The sequence below is a fragment of the Balaenoptera borealis genome (assembly GCF_965194805.1).
Source record: "Balaenoptera borealis genome assembly, chromosome: 3".
Taxonomy (NCBI): Eukaryota; Metazoa; Chordata; class Mammalia; order Artiodactyla; family Balaenopteridae; genus Balaenoptera; species Balaenoptera borealis.
Window position 1 is genome coordinate 92,419,427 of NC_138866.1, and position 23,835 is coordinate 92,443,261.

Genomic DNA, 23,835 nt, shown 5'->3' on the forward strand with positions numbered 1-23,835 from the left:
AAAAAAGAATATGAAAAAGAATATATTTATGTATAACAGAATCACTTTGCTGTACACCAGAAACACAACATTGTAAATTAACTATACTTCAATAAAATGAATTTTTAAAAAATCATTCCTACCAGAAAAACTTCTATGAATTTGAGATTCGGATGTGCCACATACATAGCATTGAACCTCTTGGTAATTCCACAGAAATGTACTGCCAAGTAAACATTATATCTCACTTTGAAACCTGGAAGTTACTAAGTCTTATAGAAGTCATGGGAAAGTTTCTGTTATCATTGGAAAAATTTTCTTCCAAGAAGACAGCACAAGGAGGAAGTAGTAGTATAATCATTTCTCTTTACATGCAACGCGCAGTCCCAAGAAGTGATTGATTCATTGTGAGGTTTCCACTAACATGGAGGTTATAGACATCCAATGCTAATCTCCTACATCTGGAAATTTATGTTAAAGCTTCCTGTTTTAATCTCAAAATGTGTAGTTAAAAAGAAAACCCCAGTATTCCTTTAAAATTACTGTCAACAAATGAAACAGAATTTTAAAAGGTGTAAAGCCATCAAGTTAAGATATTTCCACCAGTAGGTTACCTGCACACTGACCACAATGACCAAAGACGTGGCCATGGTCACTGCAAAAGATTGGTAGTCTGCAATGTGCTGTCCGTCTTCTCCAGCCACGTTGTAAAAGGCCCCATACGGGATGAAGAAAAGGACTAATGAGGTGTAGATTCCATGTGCCACGCAGATGAAAAATTTATGCTTGTTAAAAAGTAGATTCAGCTGTCCAGGTTTGTAGAGCTGGGGACAATCCATGCTATTCTGGTCATTAACATCCTGTCAACAGAGAGTTACTTCAGTGGAAGAGGCTTGAGGAGAATTTAGAGAGACCCTGAATTTCCTATCTCCAGAAATAGCACATGCATATCTAAGCATGCCCTAATATACACTACTCATTATTTTGTTTTCATTCCCACTGTAACCCAAAGGATAATAAAATGATCCCATTTTATATAGGGAACTTGAATCTCCAAGAGAGACTCATGAGAGGCCACACAGCTCTTATGGCAGAACCAGAACTTGATTGCACGCAGATATCTGGCTTCAAATTGAAGTTTCTTTCCTGTACCCTCCTGCAGCTGCATTCATGCCCCCAGAATTTTAGTACATCCTGTGCAACCAGTGGGCCCCAGGGGTTAATTGCCAAGGCAGTGAGTGGTAGTGACCAGGGGATGTCAGCAGAGAGCTGCAGAGTCAGAATTGGCCAACCTGAGTTCCCAACTTTGGGGGAAGCGTGAGCAGGAGAAAGGGAACTGGGAAAGGGGGAACTGAATGTGGGATTCCAGGTGGAAGGGAGCTGAGCCTGAAGAGGTGAGTGTTCTACCCTGGGAGGATTCCACAGGCAGTTACCAGGTGTTCAGGGCAAAGAACTTAGACAGAATGAGAAGGCGTCATGTCTGGGCCCAACAGAGTCCTGGGAGAAACTAAAGCTGTGCTTCTCAAACTTCATGTGCACACTAATAACCTGGGGTACAGATTATAATTCAGTAGGTTTGGGGTGGGGCCTGAGACTGCATTTCCAACAAGCTCCAAAGTAATGCTGATGACCACACTGTGAGCACCACAGCCAAAAAGTATGGCAAGGACTGACCACTGGCAACATCACAGGATCACGGGTAAGGTGAAGCAGCCAAAGAGGGAGCAACGTAGGCATGAACTCTGGGAGCAGACCAAGTTCCCCTTCCTGCCTGTGGGATGACCCAGGCCTTGGCAAATGGAGTCCCATGAAGAACACTGATGTAGTCTCTTTGGGAAGTCCATTTCTGAGATGCTAGTGGGTGCTTCTTTCCCCAGTCCAGTGACTGATAAGGTTATATACACAGGCTTTGAAGCCAGACAATCCTGAGTTCAAACCCCAGCTCTGCTGCTTAGCAGGTGTGTAGTCTTGGACCTGTCATTTAACCTGTGTGCGCCTCAGTTTCCTCATCTCCAGAAGTACAAATGACAGCATCTCCCTCACAGGATCACTGTCATGATGAAATGGGTATGTATTCAGCAGAGTTCTTACCACAGTTGTTGTAATTAAAAAACAGATGCTTCTATAAATAATAACAAAAGAATGATGATAGTAATAGTAACAACAGTAATAGTGTTGCAATCTCAGGGTCAAGTGGCCTACTGCTAGGTTGAGTTCTGTCACATATTGGCCATGTGACTTTAGGAAAGTAACCTGAACTTCTGAGTTTTGGTTTCCTCCTTATAAAATGAGCAGACCCATAGATGGTCACTGAGGCCTTCCAGCATAGCACCCCATGATCTGGAGATCAGTTTAAGTGCCAGAGTTGACAAAGCAGGAAAGGATAGGGGTATATACTCAACTTGATGGCAATAAGGGGCCTTATTATACACACAGTTGACCCTTGAACAACATGGGTTTGAAGTGAGCAGGTTCACTTACACACAGAATTTTTCAATAAATATGTACTATGTGATCCGCTGTTGGTTGAAACTGCAGATGCGGAACCATGGATGTGGAGGGTCAACTGTATAACTGTAGGAGGATTTTTGAGTGCATGGGGATGGGGCCCAAGGCGAGGGGGACCCCTAACCCTTCTCTTGTTTCAAGGATCAATCGTATATTTTTTCTCTATATCTCTTAGCCCTTAGGTTGTTTCCATATCTTACTTATTATAAATAATGCTGCAATGAACATAGGAGTGCATATATCTTTTCAAATTAGTGTTTTCGCTTTCTTCGGATAAGTACCTAGAAGTGGAATTGCTGGATCACTTGGTAGTTCTATTTTTAATTTTTTGAGGAACCTCCATACTGTTTTCCATTCTGTTCAGATTTTATACTTAATCATAGTTCAGTCTTCGTAGGATGTATGTTTCTAGGAATTTATCCATTTCTTTAAGTTGTCCAATTTGTTGGTGTATAACTGTTCATATTAGTCTCTTATGATCCTTGTATTTCTGTGGTCAGTTGTAATATATCCTCTTTTATTTCTGATTTTATTTATTTGAGTCCTCTCTCTTCTTTTCTTGGTGAGTCTACCTAGAGGTCTGTCAAATTTGTTTATCTTTTCAAGGAACCAGCTCTTAGTTTCGTTGATCTTCTCTATTGTTTTCTTAGTCTCTATTTCATTTATTTCTGCTCTAATCTTTGTTATTTCCTTCCTTCTACTAACTTTGGGCTTTGTTTGTTCTTCTTTTTCTAGTTCCTTGAGGTGTAAAGGTAGGTTGTTTATCTGAGACGTTTCTTGTTTCTTGAGGTAGGCATTTATTACTATGAACTTCCCTCTTAAAACTGCTTTTACTGTATCCCACAAATTTTGGTATGTTATATTTCCATTTTAATTTGTCTCAAGGTTTTTTTAAATTTCCTTTTTGATTTCTTCTTTGACCCATTGGTATTCAGTAGCATGTCGCTTAATCCCCACATATATGTGGATTTTCCAGTTTTCTTCATGTAAGTAATTTCTAGTTAAATACCACTGTGGTTAGAAAGATGCTTGATATGATTTCAATCTCTTAAATTTATTAAAACTTTTTTGTGGCTTAAAATATGATCTGTCCTTTAAAATGTTCCATGTGCACTTGAGAAGAATTTGAATTTTGTTGCTTTTGGAGGGAATATTCTATATATATACATTGGGTGTATCTGGTATAACATGTCATTTAAGGCCAAAGTTTCTATATTGATTTTCTGCCTGAATGATATATCCATTGATCTAAGTGAGGTATTAAAGTCCCTTCTATTACTGTACTGCTGTCTATTTCTCACTTTATGTCTGTTAATATTTGTTTTATATATTTAAGTGCTCCTATGTTGAGTGTGTAAATATTTACAAATGTTATATTCTGTTGTTGGATTGATTCCTTTATCATTATGTAATGCCCATCTTTGTCTCTTATTAGCCTTTGTTTTAAAGTCTATTTAGTCTTATATAAGTTTAGCCATTCCAGCTTTCTTTTGGTTTCAATTTGCATGGAATATCTTTTTCCAGCCCGTCACTTTCAGTTTCTGTGTGTCTGCATCTAAAGTGAGTCTCTTGGAGGCTGCATATAGATGGGTCTTGGGTTTTGTTTTTTGTTTTTTTTTTAATCCATTCAACCACTCTGTTTGTTTTGATTAGAGAATTTAGTTCATTTACATTTAAAGTAATTATTGATAGGTAGGTACTTATTGCCACTTTGTTAATTGTTTTCTGGCTATTTTTGTAATTCCTTTCTATTCCATTCTTCTTCTCTTGCTCTCTTCCTTTGTGGTTTGATGACTTTCTTTAGTGATATGCTTATATTTCTTTATATTTTGTGTATTTACTATAGGTTTTTGCTTTGTGGTAATACAAGGCTTATAAATAATACCATATCTATAATAGTCTATTTAAGTTGATAACTGCTTAAGTTTGATTCCATTCTAAAGCTCAACATTTTTACTCTCCCCCCACATTTTACATCTTTTTATCTTGCGTATTACTTAACTAATTATTGTAATCATAGTTATCTTTACTACTTTTGTCTTTTAATATTCATACTAGCTTTATAAGTGATTAAACCACTACCTTTACTATATACAGTTGACCCTTGAACAACACAGGGTTAAGGGCAACAATGCTCACACAGTCAAAAATCTGAATATAACTTTATGGTCGGCTCTCCATATTCATGGTTCCATATCCGTGGATTCACCCAGCTGTGGATTGTGTACCCACACAGTTCAAAACTGTGTTGTTCTGGGCTTCCCTGGTGGTGCAGTGGTTGAGAATCTGCCTGACAATATAGGGGACATGGGTTCGAGCCCTGGTCTGGGAAGATTCCACATGCCACGGAGTGACTAGGCCTGTGAGCCACAATTGCTGAGCCTGCGCGTCTGGAGCCTGTGCTCCACAACAAGAGAGGCCGCGATAGTGAGAGGCCCGCGCACCGTGATGAAGAGTGGCCCCCACTCGCCGCAACTAGAGAAAGCCCTCACACAGAAACGAAGACCCAACACAGCCATAAATAAATAAATAAATAAATAAATAAATAAAAAGCGAATAAAACTGTGTTGTTCAAACCTTTTGACTGAGATTTATTCCTTCACAAGTTTTCTTGTTACTAATTAGCACCTTTCTTTTCAGATTAAAGAAGCCCCTTTAACATTTCTCATAAACCTGGCTTAGTAGTGATGAATTCCTCTATCTTTTGTTTGTCTGAAAAACTCTCTCTCCTTCAATTCTGAATGATAACCTTGCCAGGTAGAATATTCTTGGTGAAAGTTCTACCTTTCAACTTTGAATATATCATGTCACTCCCTTTTGGCCTGCAAAGTTTCTGCTGAAAAAAATCTGCTGATAGTCTTATGGGGGTTGCCTTGTATGTAATAAGTTGTTTTTCTCTTGCTGCTTTTAATATTATTTCTTTGTCTTTAACTTTTGACAGTTTGATTACAAAGTGTTCTTCTGTGGGTCTCTTTGGGTTCATCTTATTTGGAACTCTCTGAGCTTCCTGGGTCTGGATGTCTGTTTCCTTCCCAGGTTGGGGAAGTTTTCAGTCATTATTTCTACAAATACAATTTCTGCTCCTTTCTCTCTCTCTTCCCCTTCTGAGACCCATATAATGTGAATGTTGGTCTGTTTGATGTTGTCCTGTAAGTTCCTTAAGCTATCTTCACTTATTTTCATCCTGTTTTCTTTTTGCTGCTCTGATTGGGTGAGTTCCTGCCTTCAAGTTGACTGATCCTTCCTAATGTTTCATCTAGTCTGTTGTTGAACCCCTGTAGTGTATTAATCAGTTCAGCTCTTGTATTCTTCAGCTCTATGACTTCTACTTGGTATTTTCTTATATTTTTCATCTTTTTGTTGAAGTTATTGTGTTCATCCATTCTTCTCCCTCTTTAAGATCTTCTAAGATCATTGCTTTCCTCTGCTTCTTCATTTTGTTTGACTCTCTGTGTTTGTTTTCATACAGCTGACAAAACAAACACTTCTCCCTGTCTCCAAAGAGTGGCCTCATGTAGGAGATAAACCTTATTGTTCAACCCTGCCCCAGCTCTTTGTTGTCTCTCAAACCTTCATGCTTGTTCAAACAGCCTATTATATTTTTAACGGCTCTCAGTAGTTGAGAATGTGCCAAGACATGTCAGTGTCAGGGTCAGATTACAGCACCTAGATTCAGGCTGATTGGAATCTAGACCCTCAAGCAGCAGTTTTTAAAACCATGCAAATATATACCTGTGGGACTGCAAGAATGAGCCTCGCTGGCCATGAGAACCAGGCAATCTAGGAGGTTCCCTATGCAGCAGTCACAAAAGTCAGGGCTCCAGAATAATGCATAAGCTCTTTTCTGGGAGATAGCAGAAAGCTGGAGCAAGGCAGAGGGAGCAGACCAAGATGGCATCCACAGCTTACATTCCTTGAGAGCAGCTTCCTCAGCCACTAGGAGTGTGCCAAACTTGAAGCCTGCCCCTCAGGCTGAGGCTCCAGGACAAACAAAGAGGTCCTTTTTCCAGAAAGACTGGGAGTGTGTCTCAGTCTGCTGTCTGTGCAGTGCCCTGGGGGCAGCATGCCAAGAACCAACTCTTCATTTGCTACTGTTTCATGGGACCCAGGAACGCAAGCCCCCAGCCACAAGAGCCAGGTGATCAAGTGGTGTCCCCTGGACAGCAGCTACGAGAACCAGGGCACCAGACACATGTGAAGATCCTCTCCAGGAGACACTGGAGCTCTGGCATGTGGCATAGGTAGAGCATGAAGATACTGCCTGCCCTCTGAGGTCTCTGGAAAGGATGACAGTCAGCCCCTAGATGCATGTTTAATTGGACGGCTGCCCCTCGAGGCCTCAGCTATAATGATTAGCTAATAGGCCTCCTTCACAGAAAGACTGAGCTCCTGAGTCTGTTGCCTCTTGCTCTGCCCTGGGAGGGGTGGTAGATATTTAAGAACTCTCTCTCCACTGGTTACAATCCTGTGAGACCACGAGTGTAAGCCCCACTGGCCACCAGAGCCAGATGATGTAGGAGTGTTCCCCTGGCAGCAGCCGTAAAAATCAGGACACCAGATAGGAATATGAGCTCCTTTCTGGGTAACGCCGATTACTATAGTCCCATGGGACCAGGAATGCAAGTTCCCCTGGCCTCCAGAGCCAGGCAGTCAAGAGGTGTCCCCTGGACGGCAGCCACAAAAATAGGGGCACCAGACACATGTAACAGCTCCCTTTCAGGAGATACTGGTGCTCTGGAGTATGGCAAAGGGAGAGTACAAGGATGGCACCCCCCCAGTCTCTGTCCCTGGAGTGTGTCCCAGCGGGTTCCTAGATGTGTGTGTTAAATAAGATGCCTTCCCCCAGGCTGATGATTTAATATAAGCTGGTGAGCCTCCATCACTGGGCATGATCTGCTGCCTCTGAGCTGGGCCCAAGGAGCAAGTGGGTCTGAGCACATGGGCCCATTCAGAGCCATTTCTTAGATCGCTTCAGTCTTGTGGGTCTTGGGACATGAGCCTCATTGGTTTTAGGAGGTTCATCTCTCAGGTGCAGGTGCAGGTCTTAAATGTTAAGGTGCCCAATGTGGGGTGCACAGCCTTCACTCCTAAGGGAGAAGCTTCAGGTTTTGAGTTTTCTCCCTGTTGAGGATTGTCATGCTGAGGGCAGGGGTGGGGTTTATGGTGACATTGTGTGCCAGCCTCTCCAACTGGCTTCCATGTGGTTTTCTTCAGCCAGCCTTTAGGGTTTTTTAAGAGAAAATTTTTCCTTCTGTAGCCGTAGACCCACTGTGTCCACAGGAAGAGGTGAGTTCAGGATCTTCCTATAACACCATCTTGAATTCTCCCCTTATTATATATTTTTTCAAATTGCACAATAACCATCTTTTCCCAGAAATTGCTTTATTTTTAATATTTTACTCCACATTCTGGGCAGCTACAAAGTACCAAGGAAAGGAACACTTGTAAACATGGGCACTTGGAAATGAATGAGCTTATACCCTTACATCTAAGCTCTTCAAGAGTTCATTACTTTTTGTAGAATTTCACAAAATATGTTGTTCACAAACTGCCCTTTTTACATACAAGAAGTGAGGCTTACAACTGACTATGGGAATGGGAGAGTAGAGTGAGCTCATAATGCGAAGATTTATATTTTGCAATAGATGGCTTTGGGCCAGAAAATGAGGCCTAGCAAATGGATCTAACAACAGCCTGGAGAAAATCTGATCTCTTTAAAAATACCTTCAAAAATTTTTTTTAAACAATACATTCGGTGCCATGGAAGCTCCTCTGGCTAGCCTTTCACTTCCCCATAGGCAGCCAGACTTTGTCCCCATCCAGGAAGTACCCTCCAAGGGTCTGAGTGTGCCAAGGATCTACCATTTTATAAATGATTCCCTCCCTTCTCTCCCCTCAAGCACATGGAGCTAAACCAAAGAAAACTGCTCACTTTCTCTCTCCATGGCTGTGGGGCTCCTCTCCCATTGGCAGGGTGTTCTTCTGGCCTGGAGTTCCTGTTCTGGGCTGTGCTGGACAGTGTCACCACAGATGCTAGCTCTCTGCACTCCAACCCAGCTCCATGATTTTCTATGTATCACTGCACGGTTCTCTACACTTTCAGAGGCTAATACAGTATTCCCTGCTGTGTGAACCACAGGTACTAGTTCTGGGGCATATTGATCAGTTCTACGTGAAAAATAAATAAGTAAACGTGCAGTTCTATGAGTTTGGGAAATGCTGGGCTACAATGAAATTAAAGAGACTGTTTCTTGCAGGACGTCTCAGAGCCTTTAGAGAAATAACGTAGGGTGTGAATCTGTAAGAGGATAGTAATCAAGCTCTGATCTTTTGGGGGAGGTGGGAGATCTGGAAGGGTTTTTGAGCCATGCAATACCTATTAAAACAACTGCATTCCTAGGACTCTATGATTCGTGTCTTCTACTTAGAAACTAAAAGCAACTGAAAGGCATCAACAGAGCAAACTACATTATAAAGGCAGAGATAAACACGTACCTGGTCAAAAATCCCCATGGCTAAAACAGGCAGTGATGTGTAGACAATGTTATAAAGGGTAATGAACCACTGGTCATAGACAGTCTGAAAAGAAATGAACATGTCAGTGAGAAATATCATCCATAGGTGTGAGAACATTCACTTTTAGGCTCTTGGACTGACTATCTCAATTTCCTGAGTTGGACGGGAGTTTGGTGTTAGAGTCAGACAGACATGAGTTCTCCCCAGGCTCTGTCTCTTATCAGCTCCACTGCTTTAGTGGGGTACTAGATCTTTCTAAACTTCAATTTCTTCATCTCTAAAATGAAGCCGTACTCTCACTTGCAGAGTTGCAGTGGGGGTGGATGAAAGGGTATCATACATGCAGAACACATAAAACAATGCTGGACACACACAAGGCCCTGGCCCCTGTGGTGGGTTATTTCATTCTTTAGGTTTTTAATGGCTTGTAATAAGTCCAATTACCTGATCTAAGTGATAAACAAGGATCCGCTAACATCTTCAGAGGGAGATACAGAAATGAACCTGTCAGCCCCACCCTCTGTTCAAATGGAGAGCTTTTTCTTGGGAGAGGTTTAAACCAAGGTAGACCTGGAACTAGCTGCTCACTACAGTGGGTATAAATAAGTAAGACAATAAAAATATCCCCTCACACCTATAGAGAGCACTTCCCTGCATGAGCCTCACTAAAAGTCAATGAGGCATGTGAAACGGTCATTATATCCCCATTGTATTAATAAGTGCCTAGAGATATAGAAACAGAATGTAATAAGTGTTACAGAGCTTATCACAGGCAAAGGCAAAAATTAAAACCTAGGTCTCCAGATCCTAACCAATGTCTGTTCTACCACTCTATCATACATTCATTCATTCATTCAATATTTATTAAGAAACCACTATGTGCCAGGTACCAGGTTCTAGGCAATAGTATTTGAACATGATACAATCAGATAAAAATTCCATATGAAATATGCATTGTAATGGTGTCAGGAAACAAACAATTTATACAGTAACGAAGATATATATATATATATATATATATATATAGTTGGTGAGTGAATGAGTGAGACGGTAATCAGTACTAGGGTGGAAAAGGGATAGGAAATATAGGAGGGCTGTAACTGTGATAAGGTGATTGGAGAAGGTCTCACTAAGAAGTAATATTGGAGAAAAAATCTGAAGGAAATAAAGAATCGAAATTTGCAGTTTTCTGGGACAGGAAAATTTCATAGTGCAAGTAGAGTGCATGAAAAATCCCTGAGGCAAGAAAGCATCTGGTATGTTCAGAGGACAGCAAGACAGTCCATCTGGCTGGAGCAGAGTGACCTACACGGAGTATAATGATGTCAAAGAAATAAAGAGGAGGATCCTATGGAGGTAACCATGGCTTGTTCCCTAAGTAAAATGAGAAGACATTAGGGGATTCTGAGCAAAGAAACATCCTGATCCGATTTGTATTTTAACCTGAGCACTCTGGATGCTGTGCTGAGAATAGACTGAAGAGGGGCAATTGTGGAAGTTGGGAAACCAATTAGGAGGCTACTGCAGTGCTCCAGATGAAAGATGAAGGGGGCTGGATCAGGTGATCAGCAGGGAGAAGTGCTAGATTTTGAATATATTCTGAAGCATATTTTCTTCTTAGGGCAATTCTGAAAGCAATGAGGAATCTTAAATGCAAATGTTCCAGACAGAGAAACTAAAGGTTGGTTCTACATAGTTATATAGGTAAGGCAATCCTTTAAATCATGTCCTGTACATGTACACTATATTGATGACAAAATATTTTGGTGTCTTTATTGCTAAATCTGGATTTGGACTACTCTAGGTCTTAGCATTATCGTTTACTCTTGAGATGGGTGTATATTTGTTCAAGGAAAGGGGAAGTGGAGGCCAGCGTTCAAAGGCCAAATCTCAATCTGGACTGTTCTGTTGAAGCTCCACAGGTGGTTTTATTCAATACTGAATAAACCAGACACTATGAAAAAATGGTGATTATTGTATTCTGAGCAAGGTTAGCCCCATGGTAAGAAGTAAAGAGCATGGACATTCCCACTGTCAGTCATCTCAAGGAGAGTTCATTCCTAGGGCAAAAAAAAAAAAAAAAAAAAAAAGAGAACAGAAAAGAGAAGTGGGGTAGATGAGGGAAGGAAGGAAATTATTTTACTCTCTGTGTATCTCAGAGAGTTGAGGCCTGGAATCGACATAGGAAAGACCTGCTCAATGTCATTCTCTTTGAGGGGAGGCTAAACGACAAGGCAGGAAAGTTGAATTCAACCACCAATAAACGGCTGAGGCAGGATTTAGGCAAAGCGGCGACATTAGTAACTACCAGCAAGAGGCCTATGCCTGTGACTGAGAATAACCATTCTAGTAAGCAGTTTTTAAGTTCTCTGAATGGTGATTCCCTGTTGTTATTCTTTGAGGCCTGCTAAACTCTGTTCTTTGACTCTGACTCTGCTGTGAGGATTTGAAAGGGGGGCCTGTGTCCAGAGATGCGCTAAGTGTTTAACAACTACCTCTTAAAAAGAAAGAAAAAGCCCTGATTTGTAGCATTGACCAATTTCCATGGTGTAAATATTTTCCCGTGACTGTTGAAGCAGTCCTATCACTGAGTTGAGAAGCGATGTGCCATAGCACGCCATTGTATATAGTATCTCCACCACACAGATCCCACAGATAGAAATAACCTCAAGGGCAAAATCAGCAAAATAGGGTAAGCTAATTTAAAAGGGATGAGTTTTGAGTATTCATGAACTTCGTGTTGCATATAATTTATTTAAATTGTAAGTTTATATAATTTAATTTTTCATAACAGCTGTGTTTAACCACTGGCTCACATAAATCCTAAGAATTTAACAATCAGTTCTTAGGAGCCAATATGGGCCAGCTCGAGCATACCACAGCCTATGTTTATGCTTGGAGCAAAGTAGTACAGACAGCAGCAGCCACCCTGAGGATCTTAGACTCAATGTGGCAAGAGAGAACCTACAGAAGGGCAGGGCAATAGCCTGGAGTATCAGGCAACCATGAGAATAGACCAGAAAAGTTTGTCAGCACTCCCTGGAAACCCCAAGATATTTTAGCAGAGCTATCTGAAACAAGCCTGGGTTTATGGTATGCATATAAGATACGGGCATGTGCCGTCAGTAACAATGGATTCATACCAAACTCCCCACTGAAGATAACAACAAAAGCTAAGGAAAAAAAGTATCTTCATCAAAGCTTCAGTGAACTAACTAGTCGGGAACACCTGTCAAGATAAAGGAGAGGATAAGAATTTAAGAACCACCTCAAGGCATAGGATGATGTTTTCTTTCTCCAGAGACTGTGTTTATCTCCTTCTATCAGCTGCTGAGGTTGGGATGAAGACCTGATGTTTTCTGCACCACCCAGCTGTTCTGCCTGTGACCCTATTGCCAGGAGGCTGCCCTTGGGTCCCAGTCCAGAGTGGGGAGTATTTCAACAGGATCTCTACCCTTGACAGGCATTGAACCTTATCCCTCTAGACTCAGGAAATGATTAAAAGAGAGGACCATGAGCTTCACAGTTGCCTCCTGTAGATCATCAACATCCTCAGGGCACATGGCTCAGAGCAGTGCAAACCTCCAGGGTCCCAGCCCAGAGTAGAGTGTTAACAGAGCCCCAGACGCCAACTCCTATCTTCTGGACTCCTGTTTGCTCAGCCTCTCTCTCTTCCTTCGGATGAGCAAAGGTGTCCAACAAATCTATTCCTAGAGATACACGTTCAGAATGTCTGCCTTCGTGTACCAGGAGACATATGAAAATGCTCATACCAGAACTGGTTATAACAGTCCCAAACCAGAAACATCCATCAGGAGTGGAATGTAGAAAGACACTGTAGTATATTGATATCATAGAATTCTACAGAGTAATGAAAAGCAAGGAACTACAGCTATATCCAAAACCACAAATGAATCAAAAAATATATACAATGTTGAGCAAAAGAAGCCAGACAAAAAAGTATGATTCCATTTCAATAAAGTTTAAAAATGTGCCAATCTATTCTATGTTGTTTAGAGATTTATACTCATAGGATAAGATTATAAAACAAGTGATTATAAAATATCAGGGCAATGATTAACTCCAGAGAGTTGGAAAATGAGGTGTGACTGAGAAAAGGCAAGGGAGCTTCTGTGGTTTGGCAACGTTCTGGTTCTTGCCCTGGATCGTGGTGACGTGTTCATTTTACAATCTGTTAAGCTGACATTTATGTATTATGTACTTTTTTGGTAGATTTGTTATATTTTACAATAAAAAAGGAAACACATGACCTTATTTTTTAGTCATAGCCTGGCGAGACTTTGGGCACTGGGAGGATTTTTAAAATCCTGATGCCTGTGTCACATCCAGGCCAATTAAATCAGTATCTTTGGAGGTGGGATGATCCAAGCATTGGTAATTTTAAAAATTTCCCAGGTGATTCCACTGTGAAGCCAAGATTGAGAATTTCACTTACCGCCATCCAAAAAAAAAAAAAAAAATGCACTAGCTGACACAAATCCTCAAGCGGTAGCTGATGGCATCTTCTGACTTTCATTTCAATTCATTTTAGGATTGCAGTATGGAAAATATAAGAGGGGGAAGGCAATTAAATTGAAGTCTTATAGCGTCAGGCAGAACCTGGTACTGTCAGATCTCTTCTTCTTCCTCCACCTCATCCACCATCTAACTTCTACTCACTGAGAAGAGATGATTTTAGGTACAAGGAAGAAAGAAAGAATCTGGAAAATTACAAGCTAAACTATGAGTAACTGATTAAACCTGCAATTATTTGACGGTAGCATTTGTAAGCTGGCATTCAGATTTGAAGCCTCATTTCACAACTGGAGCAAGAGAGACAGGAAGGAAAATCAGTGAGAATAAAGTTTAAATGAGTTTTTGCAACTTCTTGCGAGAGTTTTTGCTGCCACACAGAATCACAACAACAAAAAGAAAACTAGCTGATATGTACTGAACACCATATGTACCAGGCATTATTTTAACATATATTGACTCATTAAGTAATCACAACAATCCTGTGAGGTTGGTGCTATCAACAGCCCCCAGTTTACAGATGGGGAAACTAGTTTGAGACCCATTAGGTTAGGAGACTGCCCAACGTCACACAGAACACAAAGATTTTTAAGGTGGGGTATGGAAATTTTAAGGGGTCCACAATGGCAAAACTATTTTCAGAATGATGCTAAGAACTTGATTATTTGCCCTTTTCACTCTCATTCTCGCATGAGTGTATATGACTTGTGATATCACAACCAACTGAATGCAGAAGCGGATATGAGAACCCAGCTGCTTCCTATTGTGCTAAATAGTAAGAACTTAAGTCTAAAAATTGACTCTCTTCTCACAGCTTATTTTTTGGAGAGTACAGTAATTTTTTTCATTAAAATATGTTATTTAGGTAAACATGTCATGGGTTCATTATTTTTTAATAAATTAATAAATGTTTAAATTTTTTCTCCATTTTAATTTCTGATATGATAAATATTGATAGATAGGGTCCTGAGATCACAGAGTTTGAGAACTGCTGGCCTAGCAAGTGTCAGGACCAAGTTCCAGCCCTGGTACTCAGCATTCACAGTGCTGACCATGGCATGAAACCACCTCTCGATCAGTGGTATCATTTGGCAAGTTTCTTTAAAATCTTCTTTGCTCACATCATTTTATACAGTTCAGAGTGTGCAATAAATACAGTTTTGTATGCTGGTTTTTGTCATCTGAAATGGTAACATTAGCACTTACCCAAGTTAGAAACCTTCCAATGGCTTCCATTTTACTTGGAATGAAATCCGGGCTCTGCACCACGACGTAAAGCTCTTCCTGAGCCATGCTTGTCTGCCTCTTCAACTTTGCTTCACTGTACTCTCGCCCTCACTCACGGAGCTTCAGCTTCACTGATTGTCTTTCTCTAACTTACCAGGCTCATTCCTACATCAAGGGACAATTGCACTTGCCACGCCCTCTGCCTGGAATACTTTAACCCCGGGGTATTCAAATGAAAGTTTCCCTCTAAACACTCAGGTCACAGTTCCAGTGTTACCTTCTCAATGAGAACTTCTACATTACCCAGTTCTTTCTTAATAACAATTCTGAAATAAGCTCACTAATTTACTTCTTTATCATCTGTCTTCATCCCACTAGAATATAATCTGCATGAAACAGAGACTTACGCACAACGTTAACTCCTGTGTCTAGAGCATCATCTAGCCAATGGTAGGTGCTCTATAAATATTTGATGAATTAATTATTTTACAACTTTTTATAAATGTTAGACATTTAACTTGCTACTAGACCCTCCCCTGAGGATGTGCCACAGGCTTCTCAAACTCAGTGTGCCCAGGCCTGGACTCATTCTCACAGTTCCTTAACCAGGCTCCCTTCTTGTGTTCCCTATATCAGTTTCTGACACCACCACATCCATCCCAGGGCCCAAGTCAGAAATATGATCTCTCTCCCTCTCTCCAACACCCGACATCAAATTAATCCCAGATCCCCCCGATTTAACCATGCCAGATGGCTTGTGCTGCAGCCCAAAGCACTCTTCACTTCTGTCAGTTTCCTCCTATTGTCCCCCCTGTTGGGATGGCCATCCTTTCCCTCCTCACCTGCTTCGCTCTCATTGATCCCTGAAGGGTCAGCCCAGAGACAGATCTTCTGGGAAGACTTTCTGAGCGCTGCCCACTTCCATCCTCCAGGGCTGGGTTCCAGGCCACTCCTTGGTAGTCCCATGACACTCCACACCTCACCGCTTCATAGCTGTCGACTTACAATTATTTATATGCTGGTTCCCAGGCCCTCCCCACTAGACTTCAAGCTTCTTGGTGAAACCAAGCAGGACCCTGTGGGGCTCCCGGGCGTGGAAGCCTTTCCTTGTCCCCCATTTCTTGTTTGTAGGAAACAGACTCCAGCCTCCATGACCTTCCCTGAGTTCCAAAGGGAAGATTCGAAGAGTTGCTAATCAGGGAAGGGAGGGGATGCAGAGACAAGGAAGGAGCCGCCAAGAAACAATAGTGCAGCCTCGGGGCAGGTCTTGGTTCCACCTCAAGGGATACACATAACAGTATCTTTGAGCTCTTTACAGAACTAAAACCCCCAACAGATGGAAGATGTCAGCATTCTTCATTCCAGAGAGGACCACCTGAGGCCAGATTAAAGGAACCAGAGAAACTCATCAAGAGATTACCTGAGACCAGATTAAAGGAGTGCAGGCCTTGAACACACCCTAATCTTATCAGCAACCCCACCCTTGAACCCTTGCTATAAAACTCCTCACCAAATCCTCCTGGGTTGGGACACACAGTTTTTGAGGGCAGAAGCCTGCTGTGTCCCCCTTTGCCTGGCAAAGCAATAAAGCTATTCTTTTCCACTTCACCCAAAACTGTCTCCAAGATGCAATTCAGCACTGGTGCACAGAGGCCAAGTTTTTGGCATCACTGAGAGCAGGTTATACAATTTATTCATCTGTGGGAGCTCAGGAACCTAACTCAATGCCCGGCAGATGGTAAGTATTCAACAGAAGGAAGCTGGTATCTTAAGGGTAAAGGTATTGGAGTCAGAGTTCTGTTAGAACTGCGTGTCCCTGAGCAAAATACTCAATCTCTCTCAGTCTTAGGTTCCTTGGCTATAAAATGGGGATTTGAGGGGGGCTGTGAGTATGCAGTGAAATGAGTAAATGTCAGTACAGCAGCACCTGACAAACAGATAGTGAATACATTTATTATGCAAGGAAGGGAGGGAGGCAGGAGCATGCAAGGATTCAAGCTTCAAGTGATATGTTTAATGGTAAATAAAAAGGTATATTTTCCTACAAATTATACTTTTCTATGAAAATACAATTCTTTATTGCTACAACTAACCATAGACATTTATATCCATAATAAACTGCTATATTAATGAAATCAATAGAAAATTAGAGCACGATTTAAAGAAAACCAAATACCTTGATATAATTATCATTTTCCTCGTGAATACTTAATTATATCAATCACTGTTTACTCTAACTCTAGTTTTGCCTCAAATGTGTTAAACTGAGTCATTCACTTTTAAAAGACACCTTTCCCAGTTATGTGTATTGATTTAGCACAGCTTAGGCTTTAGGGGCTTCCATAAAAAATAAAATCACAAGCAGTATTTCTTCTACAACAGGCTTCTTCCTCTCCTTGCAAGAGATCTCCAACTACTCAAATAGTTATCCTAGTAAATACTCCACTTCCCCTTTAAGTCCTTAGCTACACTCAGAAAAGTTTAAAGACCCCCTCTGGTGACTAGGACAAAGAGAGGGGCATACTAGCCACATCATGACCCACATGGACCCCATCCCTGTTTCTCCCCTTCCACGCATGCTCAAGCCCTCTACTATTTCCACTACCCCTCCCCCAAACACTCTCTCCCTCCCTCCCCTCCCCTCCCATGTGGGTTGATCAGATGCCCCAAAGATATGGGTGGGGTGAAGGAAGGAGGGGGGGTGATTCCTCTGTAGCCTCTCACGTGGGAAGCATTCTGGCCGGAGACTAGACCAGACCAGTGCTGACATTCTGATTTTGGGTGACTCAAATTGTTTGTATAAACAGGAGTCCTGAACAAAAATAATTGTCCTGAGGCCCCCATTCTCCTAGGGGCAGCCATACCACCTCTACTTCCAAATTTTCTGTTACCCATTTCCAATATTCTTAATAAGAGGGAAAAGCCATGCTCCTGTGCCATGCCACTAGTCTCTTTGGAAGCCTAAAAGTGTCTCTTCACAGATCAGAAAAAAGACAGTGGAATGTTCATTTTTCCAGCTTCACTGTTTTCCTATTTAAGGAAAGCTCCTCCTGGCTCCCTTCTCTGTGGGAGCAATTTATCAACCTTATCAACCATTTTATATAGAGTAAAAATACTCCAGCTATAAATTATAATCTAACAGCTTGGGGAACACAAAAGCTATGATTTATAGAATACCACATTTAAATAAACCTTAATAAGGATCTTAAACAGTTACAAAGGGCTTTCTCTTCTGAGACCATTGGCTTAGCTCCTTGTTCAAATGACATGTATTCCCCCCTTCTGCTCTGTGTTGCAAAGGAAAACTATATAATGATATTTTTCTTTTTGGCCTTAAAAAATTTGTCATTTAAAGAAAACACATTGTGGAATAAATATGAGGTGCTTAGCCTCAGCACATCTGTTACTGATTTGTGTAATTAGCAGAAACCCACCAGCAGGATCCAGGAGGAATGGCCCAGACCTGAGCACCCGCCCCTCCCAGGGTTTTCCGCAGAGCACATCTGGAAGGGGAGGGGAGGGGAACCGCCAGCCTGGTTGACATGGGCTCACAGGTAACCAAATCCATGAAGTCATCCAAGCCTTGAGGTTAGTCGCACTCTTTCACGTCACTTTCCAAACTTTTCATTATGAGTTTTCTTATATTGTTTGACAGAACTAATGTTTTTCTGGCCTTGACAAGATAATTGTTTCCATATCACAGCAGAATTTTTAAAAAAAAAAAGTGCACAATGATAAATTGTCATTAGATAATATCAGAAGTACACAGTGCCAGTAGTTGCATAGTTTCAAATGTGAATTTCCTAAATAGGGCTTCAACCAATGGTTTTTTGTTGTTGTTGTGGGTTTTTTTTTTTTGAGGGGGGGAGGCAGGTGGTTGAGGGGTTCTTATGGCTCTATCTCTGGTGGGGGATAGTTTATTAAAAGTCCTGAGGGCATAAGGTACTTTTCACATAAATTACACGTATAAACAGTGCACACAAATCCACAGCGGATTCCACGAAAATCATGCAGGCTTTGATAACAGATTGAGATAAAGCATGTCCTTAGAAAGGATCCATGATTCAGTTTTAAGACTTATCTGACCTTTATCCAAACCCCTCTGGTCCAGAAATCTGGTTGGAAATCTCATCAGGGCAGATTATATTTAAATGGTCTTTTAGTGGCAGTTTGGTTGGAGTGTTTGCTGGCAGAAGGTGGCCTCCAGCTTCCAGATGATTCCAGAAGGAAGTTGTCGCCTTTCTAAGGATCTAAGCTGTGGGAGATACTCCCTACAGCATAAGGTCTCTCTCAGTAAGAGAGTTCATTTTCTCCCCCATAGTCCTAGCGTACTGACTGTTTCTGGACGTCTCTCCTTCAGATTCCAAATAAAGCAAACATTTGCCTGATTAGGGGTTAGGAGAATACAGTTTTTTGTTTGTTTGTTTTTTTAAAGATATCGCCATTCTCTCAAGTCTATAACAATTCCAGTGGCCGTTTATCAAGCGGAGCAGAAGCACCACTGAAGAAAAAGTCAGAAGACGTGATGAGCTCTAGTCTCAGCCTTGTCTACCAACTGATCGTCAGCTCTTGGGGAACTCAGGTTCCTCCTCTATAAAATGAGGGGCTAGGGGCTTCCCTGGTGGCGCAGTGGTTGAGAATCTGCCTGCCAATGCAGGGGACACGGGTTCGAGCCCTGGTCTGGGAAGATCCCACATGCCGCGGAGCAACTAGGCCCGTGAGCCACAATTACTGAGCCTGCACGTCTGGAGCCTGTGCTCTGCAACAAGAGAGGCCGCGACAGTGAGAGGCCCGCGCACCGCGATGAAGAGTGGCCCCCGCTCGCCACAACTAGAGAAAGCCCTCGCACAGAAACGAAGACCCAACACAGCCAAAAAGAAATATAAAAATAAATAAATAAATAATAATTAAAAAAAAAAAAAAAATGAGGGGCTAGACTCGGTATCTCTGACATTCCCTGCCAGAGCAAAGATTTTAGATTTCCACAAGACATACACTTTTTGTTCTGTGTCCCAGCTACTTCTCCCAGGAAAGCCTACCCAGCAAAGCGAACAAAAGGAGTCTGGTCCCTCCCAGGCAGATTCTTTCTCCATGGGTCCTAAAGCAATCACAACAAAGGTGAGGCACTGAAGTCAAGCAGAGGAAAGTCCACAAACCAAGCACAACCCAGCCTGCACCAAATCATCATCCATCTGAGATGTCCTAAGTGCCACCATCTCACGAGCAGTGAATCGTCCCACCCACCGGCCCCTTGGAGCCTAGCACGCCACAGCTGGATGGGCTTGCACACCTGCCTCAGCCCACCTACCAGGATGGGGCACTGCCTGGAATCTACCGGAGCTATCATCAGAGAATAAGAGACAGGAAAAAATTCACCAGGCCCCACGAGACAGGCCAAGGGAGGAAAGAAATAGCACGTGTCACTTCATTAAGTAATTAAATTGGTGCTTTAAAAGTCAACAATGTGTCTATGAAAGAACAATCTATTTACATTTGGTCAGGTGTTTTTGGCAGCAGAGTAGATTACTTCAAAGCAATCTGTTGAGAGATGCAGGGAAGAAATATTTAGGTGCTTATGAATCATGCTGAGATTGGACAGGGTTGGTCCCAAGATATGGCCCGTCCATGACAAATTTAATTTTAAAAAAGTCTTGGTGGAAAAATAAGGGAAAGGTGACTACAGAGTTATTCAACATCAGTTTCACATTTATGAAAGTAAAATCGTTCCCAGACTGTTAAGTTCCCTGAGGGCAGGAACTGCATCCCTCTGGTTCATTCTTGTGTCGCTGGAGGCCTGCAGAGCCCTTGGCCCCAAACTGGTACTCAGTTTATTCTTTTGAAATGAATGAGCATTCAGAGACTATAGGTTCTGTGCTGGAGGATGTGAGTGAGTCTCATTCCTGTGGGGATTAGACAGAGAAGTGACTGCAAATCAGGCCTGCCAAGCAAGGGCCTCTGAATACATGCCTGCTGTTACTGAATCTGCCGGGTCCTGGAGCTTTTATTACTACTGGCTCCATTTCACCGTGGAGCTTTCAATTCCACTGAAGCAATTTAGGAGAAGGATGGCAGCGGTGGGAAGACCTTAGACGGCCGACTTTCATTAACAGACTGGAAGTAAGCAGCTTTCTAATGGGCTCTAGGAGCTAAGAAAGGCTTGTCGCCCAACATGCGGCTTTGGAGGCCCAAGCCAGCTCAATGATTTCAATGGGGGAAAAAGTGTCACTGCAAAAGTGTCCCCTATTCAAAAATGCTCATTCTCTGTAGACTAGCATTTCTCCCAAATATGTTGTTTTCTTTTCACTTGCCTCATTTACAGCATATTGTCCTTAGAAAAACAGGGCTAAGAAAAAAAGCCAAAAGATTTTTCAGTTAAACCTGTTGTTAATCAGGAGCTTCTAGTGAAAAACAGGGGATGGAAAAGAGACAATGATCCTGACCAATCTCAAGTCCATATCCGAGTTGCTGTCACAGCCAGTTCTCAGTATTAGTAACACACCAGCCTGCTCACATGGGGGTGGGGTGGGGGGAGACCAGCGTTTCCATCTTTATAGTGGTATAACATCTGTTCTAGAAGATACTTCTTGCTGTATGCAATAAGTAATGCCATGCAGTTTTTTAAAGGTATTTCTGAATGAGTTGGTTTTAAATGGAATTTTAGAAATTAAAAAGAGATTAAATTCAGCTAACTGCAGGTCAGTTGGAAAGTGTTCAGGTATGACAGGAGGCTTTCCCTCCTTTTACTCTAGTCTCACACCTTTACACAAACCAGGCCCTGCATCCCTGCAGGTAGCTACACCTGCAGGCCTCCAGACCTCCGCTTAATTTTGAAAATGTTCATACACTCACTTGAGATTAATTGAGCCCCTGAAGTCACACCAGATCCTCACACATTCCTCCTTTTTCCCATGCTCTCATACTAAGTTCAAATACAGTACTTCTATCAGACATATTTGTGCATATCTTTATTTCCCAATGAGAAAATGAGTTCCAGGTGGGTAGGAACTTGTCCTATTCATCATTTTGTTTTCTCTTCCCAAGACAGTAAACAAGCATTCCTACTAGCAATACAATGTTGCGTGACTCATGGCTATGAGCAAGGGATGAACTATTCAATTTAAAATGACAAAAATTGTAATGTTTATAAAATCAGAATAAACAATGTGTAATAAATTCATATTTCAGAATGCCATTAAGAAAAATAACATTTTTGAAGAATGTAAAACAAGAGGGATTTCTCAAAATGTGGTTTTTTAAAAAGAAAAAAGCAAAGAGTATGTTCTCAGATATATAAAAGTCAATATATATTCACATAAAATTATGTTTATAATAAGGAAAAAACTTTGAGGATAGTGAAAAAGATCTTACAGAAATTTAAATGTAAACCTCCCCCCTTCCCCGATTCCTTTAGCATATAAAACAGGACTAATTTATCCCTGGACTAGATTTAATTAAGAAAACTGAAGTTTTTGAAAGAGAGGAACATAAATAGCCTGTTCTTCTGGGAATAATATTCTTAGCATCATTTTGTCCTTTGTACATTTTACTGCCTCAAAACATTGAAACTAGGATAAATAGTTTTGAAACTGTCAGAGACATCCATTCCAGAATTTCCCTAAGTGGGTTCTGTATGGTACTATATAGTTCTGTAGGACTTTATGCATGTTGCTTGGGGAAAACAAGGTTCCATGCCACATGAGTTTGGGTAATAATACCAAATATCATTGACTCTGAGACACTATTTATTCTAAGAAACACCATTATTGATGCCAAGATTAGACCAAATGGGGAATCTATCATTCTCATAACGCTAAGGCAGCAAAGGGCTGAATCTTTAGTGTGAGAGTAAAGGAGAAACAAATCTTTATGCAGAAAGGGACTGCAAGGAAACTTGCCTGTGTCAACCTTGGAACTAGCTAAAGGGAGAGACAAAAAAATTTCTCCTGAAAACTTGACTCTCAAATGGTATTCACCAGAGTTTACATTCCAAATTCAAAAAAATCCTGGAACAGAGAGAAAGATCTCAGGTAGGTACTATCCCCAGGGAACTGGCAGATGCCACACAAATGCTCTCTGGAAAAAAAGAGACTTCAGGAGTGATGTCATCAAGATGGCAGCATAGGTCATTCCCAGCTTCAGTCCCCCTCACAAGAAGACCACCTAGCAACTATCCACAGACAAGACACCACTGTGAAAATCCCAGAACTGGGGGCTGAAGCTGAAGTGCCCTGTTGGATCACAGAGACTGAGAAGCATCACATTAGAAGGGAAGGAGGAGCAACTATACCCTGACTGTGTCACCTCTCCCCCAGGCCGGTACAGCACTGCACCAAAAGGTCCCCTCTGGGCCTATGGTTTCTCCACTGGGAGAAAGAGAACCCAAAGTGGATCAGGTACAGACAGATAAGGGGGGGACGGGGCTTACAGCAATCAGCACTCAGCAGCACTGAAGCAGAGATGCCAGCCAGGGTCTCTGCCCATCTGCAGAGCTGAGCCAGTAGCCCCTTCTGGCCAGGGACTTTGTTTGGTCCAGGCAGTTCTGCCTGATATGGGTACCAGTCAACAAGCTATATTTGCTGTGGAGACTGTTCTGCGGCCCCACCTAGACAGAGAAGAAAATTCACAACCTGCTGAGTATAGCCCGCAGTCCTACCCAACCAGGAAGCCTGGCCAGTGAACCCAGGTAGCCAGGGAACCCTCCATGCTACAGCCCTGCTTACACAGAGCCCCAGGCCAGAAGGCCTACCCAACTCTTAAGTATAGCCTCTGGTCTCATATAACCAGGGAGTCAGAACAGTGACCCTGGGTAGCCTCAAAGCCCAGCCTATGGTACCACCCAGTCAAGAAACCGAGTCTACAGCCCCACCCTGAAGCAGAGCCCAGCATACAGAACTGCCCAATTGCTAAATGCTGCCTATAGCCCAGCCCAGTCAGGGAGCTCAGCCAGTGAGCCCACCCAATCATGGAGCGTAGTCTGTGGGTCCCATCTGATGTGGGAGCCCAGACAGGGACCCAGTCCAACTTTGGGACACACCCTTTGGTCCCACCTTATCACAGAGCACAGCCTGAGGT

The 23,835-nt window shown here is 42.0% G+C and overlaps 1 protein-coding gene across 7 annotated transcripts in view; it reads right to left on the reverse strand.

Moving 5' to 3' along the window:
* ATP8B4 (ATPase phospholipid transporting 8B4 (putative)) overlaps positions 1 to 23,835 on the reverse strand; it is a 324,241-nt gene that overhangs the window by 16,260 nt on the left and 284,146 nt on the right. For all 7 annotated transcript variants that reach the window (XM_082387909.1, XM_082387911.1, XM_082387910.1 and 4 more), the window contains 2 exons: positions 8,983 to 9,066; positions 594 to 839 (listed from right to left, as the gene is read on the reverse strand). In XM_082387909.1, the coding sequence (XP_082244035.1) occupies positions 594 to 839; positions 8,983 to 9,066 (330 nt within the window). The remainder of the gene's footprint in view (positions 1 to 593; positions 840 to 8,982; positions 9,067 to 23,835) is intronic.